This window comes from Cryptotermes secundus, unplaced genomic scaffold (genome assembly GCF_002891405.2).
Source record: "Cryptotermes secundus unplaced genomic scaffold, Csec_1.0 scaffold369, whole genome shotgun sequence".
NCBI classification, from domain to species: domain Eukaryota; kingdom Metazoa; phylum Arthropoda; class Insecta; order Blattodea; family Kalotermitidae; genus Cryptotermes; species Cryptotermes secundus.
In genome coordinates this window covers 803550-814593 of record NW_019725844.1, presented here as the reverse complement: position 1 = coordinate 814593, position 11044 = coordinate 803550, and the positions used below count along the sequence as shown (strand labels likewise).

Sequence of the window (11044 nt, the reverse complement as noted above, 5' to 3'; positions counted from 1 at the left end):
ATTTCCTCTATTAAACTGCATGTGTGCAGTGAATATGTCTGAATATTGCGTGAATTGAATTGAGTCCTCTTGTGCAAAGCCTCATACGTGTGGTGTTTTAATAATTTTATGTTTTCTTAGCTCTCGCAAATGGATTTTGCTGTGTTTGGCTTATGTACCCCATCTTGGAGCTGGCACAGGTGTCCGGAAATAGGGACTACTTCTATTGATTGGGTCCAACTTCCGTGGTTTTACCTGATGACGGAGACAGAATCCAGTCTCCGAAACTTTGTGTTTTGAAAATTTAACGGGACGGTTTTTAGATAAAAACAAGATGACGGATAATGTCCAAAAACATAATATTTATTCGTAACTTGTACTTTTCACCAAATATAATTTGAATATCAAATCACGGAGAACGAAACGGACAGCACATGTGGGAGAAAATGAATCCACTACAGGTTTTGGTGGGAAATCTGGAAGGAAAGAGACCACTAAGAAGACCTAGACGTAGGTGGTATAATAATATTAAAATGGATCTTAGAGAAATTGAGGGGGGGGGGCATGGACTGGATTAATTTGACTTACGATATAGACCAATGGGGGGCTCTTGTGAACACGGTAACGAGCCTTCAGTTTCCATAAAATATTCAGAAATTCTTGAATAGCTACACAATTGGCGGCTTCTCAAAGACACAGTTAAAAAGAGTTAGTTATCGCGTAGCTTAACATACTATACATGGCATAAGAGAAAATAAGTGTGTAGCCTAGCTAAATATAATCCAGTATAACATAATTTACTATCTAATATAAACAAATGTAATATTATTACATGATAAGAATTATATATACCATAATATAATTTGTTGAATATAAACAAGACATGACTTATTCTCCTATACCGACCTCTGTATAAGTATGTAACATAAGTGCCAATTGAAAATTCTGAAATTGAGTAATTTTTATTACTATAGCAACGAATTATAGTGTGTTAACAAGCTGCATTATGTAAGTTATGTAGAAGTCAAGGCCAAGAAAGAGGTAATTTGTTTTTCTGTGTCGTGTTTGTTCACTGAGTACTAATAATATTCTGATATAAATACATATATGAAGTGTTCTATGATATATAAATGTCATAGTTCAAGATAGTGCGTGTTATTCGTGGGAGATTGCGATAAAGTTCTGTTTCGGTATATAATTCGATAACATGTAGGATTACAGGAATACAGGAGAAATCAGAGGAAGTTGACAGTAAAGCCCAATAGACCACTGCAGGTCGCGGTGCAAGGGACCGAGGAGGCCCACCCCTAATACAGTCAGGTTGACAGTACGAAAGTTGTATAAAAGTGATGAGAATTCCATCGATTTCTCAAGGGCTTTTACGCTAGTTTAGCGTGAAGTACAATTTGTTACCACCACCGTCTAAAGTATTAATTTCTCACATAAGTGATCAAGAAATAATAAAATACTGAAATAAAGCCAATAATTTTTCTTTTCAAATATCCAGTCATATCCCGTGAATGTGGTACCCTCTTATCTGTTCGCTTTGGTTTTAGTTTCGTGTTTTAAGGCCATTATGCATAATGGCACATGCGTGGTCTACACACTATTTTACTCGCTTGCATCTCATATGATAATCACAGATACATGTTCGTCGTCTGCTTTGCGTCACGGAATGTAAACTTTCAGTTACTCGTGAGAAAAATGAGGGGGTTTGCACGTGACTTAAAAGACGGGTTCTGGATTGGATGATGGAATTTCTTGACACCTTATACATTCACAACCCGAGACTACCAGCGCTACAGCGCTATCTCTGATTTACACACTTTACATTTCACCGTTACACATGTACTAGGGTTCCCAGTATTCACTAGTCTTATCCTGGCAACGGATTTTATAACAGTCTCACAGTCACTTCAAATCGCATCAATTCGCATCCAAGGAAATAGAATTTTTGGTTGCTAGCGCTGTGAGAATTTCGAGTCTTATAAAGGAAGCTAGTTTCTAATTTCCTTCTGTAAAACGCAACTCCAGTTGCATTACATCTTGAAACAGACTCCTGTATCCATTGTACGAAGTAAACACATGTGCATATCAACATTGAAAATCGCCGTCAACTTAACAAAACAAACAAGATGATGAGTAGAAAGCGTAGTGCAGTAGAATAAAGATCGGTATGCAAAGAAGACAAGGATGTTCAGCTGCAGCCATTGTTATGGAAATCCCCTAGAGATATCGCCTGAACCCCGTGTGGACATTGTTACTGTGACCAATGCAACTAGGCACTCGTGACATGACACTTAGAATTCTGGTTCCACACGTCGCTACCACACATCAATCAACTTGTAATACATTACAAATCACATTCACATTACATTCAGAGAGAACAAAGAGCGCTCAGTTAAGTTCGCTTAATGTAACAACATATGAGAATCATCACATGGCCAGTGGAAGGATCACGGAACATTAAAAAATCTCATTTATAATAGGCCTAACTAAAATTGTTTCCTATTATAAACATTTATTTCGATAGGGACCGCTGGAGGGCTCTCCTGAACACTGTAATGAACCTTCGAATTCCATAAAATTCTGGGAAGTTCCTGAGTATCTGCACAATTGGCAGCTTCTCAAGAAGGGCTCGGCTCCATGAGTGATTATAAACTTTTCAAATACTGTCTCTTGTCTACTACTGTAATAAAACTAAACTCCGTGGTTTTAGTCAGCAAGCAAATTATACCGACAGATCGGCCGTCGCTTGTAGGCGAAGTTAGTGCCAAATTTAGCGGATAGAGTGTGTCGCCTGGTGAGCACAACGGATTACCACGGTCGTTAATTTCGGTTTTTTTAGACTGCGGCCGCTATTTCCTTTAAATAGCTCTTCAATTGTCCTCATTAAGCTGAGTGGACCTCATTCCACACCCACTACTTCTCAGAAAATCTGGTAGCGCCGGAAATCGAACCAGGGACCTCTGGATCTGTAGCCAGGAACTCTGACCACTAGACCACAGAGTTACTACTGTAATATAGTGGGGATGTTTGCGTGTCCCGGTGACCTATGCTAGCGGGAGTATTGGTTTCTGGTAGTCACCCATGGGTTGAAAGACGAGCCAGAGGAAAGGTACCTTTGATCATGTAGGCAGGGTATTTGGCATGAGGCTTTCAACCGTACCTAGGAAAACGTTAGTATTAACGATCCACCGAAACAGGCCGAATGAGAGAAGAAAGGACACATGATGCTAAAGAATTCAAAGTTTCTGATAGGACCGTAGAACCAAGTAAGTACGCAGATAAGTGATTGAATTTAATCATTTCTACAAGCTCATGACTTAGAAAGAAACATTTTCGACCCAAATATAAATCTATCCTTTGTATTCTTGTTTCAACATTAAAATTTTGTAGGCAGTTTTCGTCTTCCTAATGCGAGTTTCGTAGCTGGCTCAACACATCTTCCTTGATATGATCTCCCTGACATTTGCTGCAGAGTAGCCGTCTAATCGTCCATTTCGAGTCTTATGAATTGTTTCAGACAGAATAATCTTATTTAATTCTTCGTTCACGCTAGAAGACAATCCGCTGAGATATCCGCCAGATCAATGCACAATGGCATATGCACTGATTACAACTCAAGACTTAAGTGCCCGGATAACTATGCCGTGGAAGCGACTCTAAACCCATTACTACTATACACAAAACTAGCCAATTCGTATATTACTTAACAGCAACTAACCAACAACAGATGATACGTAGTGGACGTTAACATGAGGAAGTCTGAAATTTATCTGTAAAAACTGAGTTCCTATCTAACAGAACACTCACTTAGTCTCCAATACCAAAACCAGTTGTTTAAGGAAATAATCTCTGTATATTATGAGAATCACACAAAATAGACAAATACATTCCTTGGGTAAAATACAGAGTTTCTTCTTAGAAGGTGGTACGCGATAGCGTAATTGGTTGAGGCACTATGCTGCAAGCCGGAAGGTTGCGGGTTCAAGTCCCGATGAGGTCATTGGATTTTTTCAATTGACCTAATCCTTCCGGCCGCACAATGGCCCTAGGGTCGACTCAGCCTCTAACAGAAATGAGTACCAGGAATTAATTAGATAATTTTCCTGGGGAGTAAAGCGCGGCCGGCGCGTAAGGCTGACAACCTTACCGCCATCTTTGAGCCGATTGTCTACATGTCGGACCCTCAACGTCTCATAACCCTGTGGGCCTTCATGGCCTGTTACAAAGAAAGCTTTACTTTTTTACTTTTTTTTTTACATGACCACTATGATTTAAATGACAAATGTTTTAAGATACACGGAGATAATGGGAGAACCATAACAACACCTCTGTCAGGACACGAACTGAATCAGCAAGGGCCATTTTGTGCAGATCATGTTCCTGGCTTATCTACGGCCATGTCAGTAACTAAACAATATGGCGTCGAATGGTAGGATGACTGATGAACAATGAATTGGAAAGATTTTGGCGGTCATGGTGCTATCTTGACATCCCGTAGGGACTGAGGCGAACTATAAAATGCTCACTCAGGATACCTGGTGTACTGGCCGAGATTCGAACCCCACACCCTCCGAATACGGTTCTAGGGCGTTCGTGTCAGGCCAGCCATTTTGGGGATCTGATACTCAGTAACTGACCGTATTCCCGGTATATGCTTAACTAATTATCACTATGCCATGAGGCGTATGGGGAAGTGGATGTATAGATCCATATTTTCCTGGTCTCGGCACTAGCTGGAGGCAAGTGGCCAGCCTCACGTTCCGGCTCCTCTACCCCCGTGGAAAGTGTCCCCGGTACCCATTGGAAAGGAGGTTGAGTGGACCCCAGAGCCGGTCTGGACGACGTGGGGAAGAGAAAATTCTTGACCCTACCGGGACTCCAACTCTGACCCCTCGGTCGTCGAGCCCGTAGCCAGTCGCTATAGCAACTACGCCATCATGGCTCCTTCGTATATGAGGGTAAGCCCCGAAAATATACAAATAAGCATAAAATTTTCATCGTACCCCGGTACCATTTCGTGGAAATGCCATTTTTAACATAAAGCAGTCCTTAATTTTCTTAACGTTCATCAAAATTGAAATAACATAAAACATTTTTACGCAAAGAGGAGAAGGGAAACGGTGAAGAGGGAAGCACCGTTATCAGGAAATGGAATAGTGATATGTACATTTTTTTCTTCCTGATTGCGTGTTGGGGGGTTGGGAGGGGGTATGCGATCGGCGCGAGAGAGGCGGGGATTGGGCCGTTGGACCCGCCCGCGCGTCTACTGTGCTCTGCGCTGGTCGAACTCGCTTCCTCGGTCCGCTCGCTCTCAGTGTGGTTCCGGCCGGCCTTCAGAACGGGCGCAGAGTGAGCATTTCTGTTTGTCTCTTTCTCTTGCGTCACCGGTGCGCGCCGCGCGACACGACCCAGCATCTTCCCGTTGGGACACTTCTGAATCAAGTTGTATAATTACATATATACAAGTGCGACATTTCCCGTATAGAAGACCTCAACGCAGCAGCGGTTCGGGGTGTTGGACGGGCGGGGAAATTCTCAGTGTACACACAAATCAAATTAAGGTGTAAGTTTAGAAGACAAAAAGGTTCGTCACAGAATGTCTAAGTGTGTCTGTACATGCAGGAAGGAGCACTTCGCAAGTGACAGACTGTTATAAGCAGGTGATTTAATTTACGGTACAGAATCATGGCGATTATCGTGTTCTTGATGTTGCTTTACCCTCTCGTGACAGAGGCAGGTAACAGTGACAGCTTCCTCAAGATGTTCGCGGCTCAGCAGAATCCTCCAGACCCTTGCTACGATGAGCACCGTCCCAGACGCTGTATCCCAGACTTTGTAAACGCAGCGTTTGGGAATCCTGTTGAAGCTTCCAGCACTTGCGGTGCCTCGGTACCTGTGAGGTACTGCGACGTTTCGGATATACCTGGTGGAGGTGGTGTTAATGGTGGTATGTGTCACATCTGCGATGAATCGCAGCCGAAACGTCGTCACCCCGCTTTATACCTGACAGACCTGAACAACCCCAATAACGTTACTTGTTGGAGGTCAGAACCAATCGTATCACCTACCAGCGTCTCCAGTCCTCCAGACAACGTGACCCTGACGCTGTCCCTGGGCAAGAAGTACGAGCTGACATACGTAAGCCTCCAGTTCTGTCCTCGAGCAGCTAAACCAGACTCCATTGCCATCTACAAGAGCATGGACTACGGCAAGACTTGGCAGCCTTTCCAGTTCTACTCGAGTCAGTGTCGCAAGGTGTACGGTCGTCCCAATAGGGCGACCATCACGAAAGCCAATGAACAAGAAGCTCTCTGCACTGATTCACACCGCTTCAATGGTAACGGCGGTGAGGGCGGGCCGATCGCCTCTCGCATTGCCTTCAGCACCTTGGAGGGACGCCCCAGCGCCTCAGATTTCGATAACAGTCCCGTGCTACAAGACTGGGTAACAGCCACGGATATCAAAGTGGTGTTCAATCGGCTGCATCTGCCTAACGGCTTCGAGGAAGACGAGGAGAACAGAGGAATGCTTGAAAGCCATCCTCAGCAGACGGCTCTGAAATTGGGAGAGGAAGACAACTACACGAAGAGCCCACATCCGCAGCACGACATGGAGAACCACGCTGCAGGTCCTCCAGAGCCGGTGGCTGCGGCGAGCATTTCTGCTGACAGCGGTCCCAATGGCCTGACCAACAGCTTCGCGTCCACGACGACCACCACCATGTCATACCACTATGCCGTGTCCGACTTCGCAGTCGGGGGACGATGCAAGTGCAATGGGCACGCCTCCAAGTGCGTGCCGGCGGGCCGCGACGGCCAGCTGGCCTGCGACTGCAAGCACAACACCGCCGGTAGGGACTGCGAGCGCTGCAAGCCCTTCCACTTCGACAGACCCTGGGGCAGGGCCACAGCCAGGGATGCCAACGAATGCAAAGGTAGGCAACGGCTCTTTATATCTGACATTACAGATTCTCTTTATGAAACGTAGGATTTGTGCCACATCTATGACACCGCAATACGAATTGCGTCTGCAGGCAGAATTTGTTACATATATAACAGAGAACTCGATACTAACGCTGACCAGTTTCGGAGGAAACTGATACTGTTTCCGTCACCAGGCGTAAGGGAAGCTGTCCCATTAGAAAGACATAATATCGATAACTGAACATCGGAAGAAGTTCTAAGCTGGGCATGCGTCTTGTTAATAACAAATATTATCAGCAGGAGATATGAACCAAACTTCTGATGAAAATTATAAAAGCTACAAAAAGAATTTTAATTGTAATCTATCAGTACGTGGAGATAAATAAATCATTCATCAGAAATATATAAAAATCAAGGGGATCTGACGACTCGGCCCGTGGCCGTGGTGAAAGTGATTCAGTTTCCGAAATGCGGTGTATGTCAGTTACGACCTCACACAACATAACGTTGATATAATGAATTAACCTCTGTCACAAACTTTCGACCGCCAGAAATATTTCCAAACGAATTATGGAGAGAATTTGTAGGATTTGAGGTTCTCACAGCGGTGGTTTTGAAGAATTCTATCTTCTGTAATATAACATATGCAGTCCGTTGGAAGTTAACCGACGTTTCGTAGGAACATCGCCTCCATCTTCAGTGTAAAAGTATAAGCCGAGCAAGATACCAGCTTGAATTCAGGTGTCATGAGGAACTCTGATTTCTTGATCGACCTATTCTTTGACCCTGAAGATGGAGGCGACATGTTCCTACGAAACGTTGGTTAACTTTCAGTGTACTACACAGTGTTATATCACGGAAAACAGAACTCTTCACAACCAGAAAATTCTCTTACGACCTTAGGTTTATACCGTTTACAAATAGTTTCACACATTGCACCAGAGATGTGGGTTCCTACACCGAAACACTGACACGCCAAAAACCATGTTCAGGATCCTCGTATTTTTTTTTTCCTGTGGCGCTACAGCCCCAATTTGGGCCTAGGCCTACCTCCATGAAACTCTCCGTTTCACTTCGGTTTACTAGATCTTACACATACGGTAGGACTCCTTGGGCGAGTGATCAGCTCGTCGCAAGGCCTCTACCTGTAGATAAACACAGAAAAACGCACACAAACATCCATGCCCTGAGTGGGATTCGAACCCATGATCTCGGTTTCCGAGCGAGCGAAGACAGTGTATGCCTTAGACCGCTCGGCTACCGTTACCGGCTCCTATTTCTTTAATGTTTAGTATATGTTCTCTCTTGATTTTAATTCTTTTCAGATATCCCGATGGAGGGGAGGATGTTCCTCTATTGCCCACCCCCTGCCGGCAACCGTAGTAACACACTTTCACAGAATCCTTTCATTAGTCCCCAAATGTTACGTTTTCGTATGGTTTGGGCCAATATTTCACACTCCTGAATATATGGGAACTCCAGAGCTTGAGTCTACTTGCGTTCTCATGCTGCAGGATAACTGCTTACTTAATTATTCACGTAATCGTTACTTCCACGTTCAACCTCAGTTCATTAGCTGGACTAAAATTTTACTCGTCAGATTTTTCTCTAAAAAAAAAACCATGCCTATCCACGCCACTGCAGTCTCTCCGCTCCAGCTTACATACGGTCAAGTAACATACAAGCGCTGTCCCTTATATTACCTAACATACATGCAATATACTGATCAAATTTACTGTTTGACATCTAAGTCTCTACAGTCCTTGGTTAGGCCTTCGTCATTTTTTCAGTTTCTTGGTCTTTCACGCAGTCGATAGGACTCCTTGAACAAGAGATTAGCCCTCCGAAGGCCTCTATCTGCATATAGGGCAGCACAGACATAATAAACGTACAAAGCTGTCCAAGTCTCAAGTGGAATTCGAACCCACGATCCCAGTGCTGGAGCGGGCGAAAACAGTTAATGTCTTAGACCGCGCGACCACTGCGATGGACATTTGACATCTATGGGGAAATAAAAGGTTGTTCCAGAGTTTAATTAATTAAACACTTCGGTACATAATGTCTTATATAAGTATCTACTTACACACCACGGCCAATCTCTTCCATGACAATTGATAAAAAAGGTCGAGAAGTGGAAAAGTCTTCTAATTTATTCGATAATATTTACTTCCATCTAGGAGTAGATCCGTCTGTATAGCGACGGGCTACAGACTGGATGGCTGGGGCTCGATTCTTGACAGGGGCAAAGAATTTCTATATTAACAGCATCCAGACTGGCTTTGGGGCCCACCCAGCCCCTTTTCCCGGGGATAAAGCAACCGGGACGTGAATCTGACAACTTACCTCCATCTAGTGTCGAGGTAAAGCATGGTGGAGCTATACATCAACCCCCCCATTCGTTTTCAAGACATGATCCGCAGATGAATTTTACCTTTTTTTTTTACATTTATTCGAAAATCTGCCTGGAGGAACTGAAGAAAATAACAGAAATCTCTTAACTATAGCTAGTCGTTGGGCCCAGATTTGAGGTCAGAACCTTCCGTTTACTTAAGCGGGAGTGTTTCAGTTAGTGTCTCTACACCCCCAGTCAGTTTACAGCAGCCCCAAGCGAAAGAAAGAGGCCCGAGGCACCCGGACTCAGGTGCTTACGCGCTGACTTCTCTCCATGGAGAACTGCGTCCGTTCCCTGTGATTTCATGCGAGTTTTCCTGCTGTACGAAGCGGCCTTGCAGCAGGTTACCCTCCACGTTTCTTCTGTCTTTCTCTACTAATCATCCCTGCATTGCTCCACAGTTAACTGTCACTGCCCCCTGAGGTGTGCAATAGCCCTGACCAGGCAGCACATTATCATATCTGTGGGCTCCATCTTCTAACTTCTACGTCGCTAGTTACAAAATAAGGAAGTTTAATAAGAATAGGGTCGTCTTGGTTTTAACGCCGTATAGCTCGGAAAAAATCCCCACGTTTCGGAAGAACGTAGCCGTCACATTCAGAGTCGAGCAGAGGGAGACACCTGCAAGAAGTGAGCTGCAAATAGAGATATGTTTTCTTTTTCTGTTATTCGAACCTGTTCCTCCAAAACGTCGGGGATTTCTCCTAACTACACGACGTAGCAGATCAGTAGATTGTGCCGTTGTGAGAACCTCAAATCCAACAAGCAAAGTAAAAGTAACGTAACAAGCAAAGTAAAGTTTAAAGTGCCTGCTGCACCCGCGAAGACAGAAGAGGAAAATCAAAATGAAGCGAAGAGGGTACACGATGCCTGTTCACATCTGCGGAGATCCGTTCGTGTATTTCCAGATTGAAGAAAAGTGTGCATGAATATTTTATGCCGTACGTGAAAGGCACTTGTAGAAATACGGGGAAAAATGATATTTTTTACATTGTGTTTTATTATAATATCGGGGTATTAGGGCTGTTGACACAACAACGAAGTAAATTAATTCCGATTTCAATAACATCAATTAAAATCGATATAATATATCAGTGGTTTAATCAGTTCTGTTGTCTCAGTGCCGCATGTTTCGGTCGCATGGACTATCATCAAAATGGTTTCTTAAATGAAAAAAAATGTTATTGAATTGTAGGGTAAAATGGATCCATTTTTACAATTAAATTTTTCGTAATAAATTTCTTGCGCGAAGAAATAAAACGTAATTAGAGTATAATGGCCCCTTGAGTTGTTACGTACAAAGGTTAAAATAGGGCGTATGGCACTATGCTACAAACGGGGAGGTCGCGGGATCAGGTCCCTATGAGATCATTGGATTTTTTCAATTGACCTAATCCTTTCAGTCGCACTAGGCCTTGGGGTTTACTCAGCCTCTAACAGAAATGAGTACCAGGAATTAAATAAATAATTTTCCTGGGGATTAAAGCGCGACCGGTGCTTAAGGCTGACAACCTTACCGCCATCTTTGAGCCGACTTTCTAGAAAATGTGGGACCCTCAACGTCTCACAACCCTATGGGCCTTCATGACCTGGTACAGGGATAGCTTTACTTTTTTACTTTTATTCCTACATATTTACATCTTTCCTTGGCACTACAGCCCCAGTGGGCCCAGGCCTACCTCCATGAACTCCGTTCACTTCGGTTTTTCTAGATCTTACACATACGGTAGGACTCCTTGGG

At 43.8% G+C, this 11044-nt stretch overlaps 1 protein-coding gene across 1 annotated transcript in view; it reads left to right on the top strand.

Moving 5' to 3' along the window:
• Window positions 1-5337: 5337 nt before the first annotated feature.
• LOC111863691 (netrin-3) overlaps window positions 5338-11044 on the top strand; it is a 425919-nt gene continuing 420212 nt past the window's right edge. Inside the window, exon 1 of the mRNA XM_023850223.2 lies at window positions 5338-6922. Within this exon, the coding sequence (XP_023705991.1) occupies window positions 5674-6922 (1249 nt within the window). The 5' untranslated portion in view covers window positions 5338-5673. The remainder of the gene's footprint in view (window positions 6923-11044) is intronic.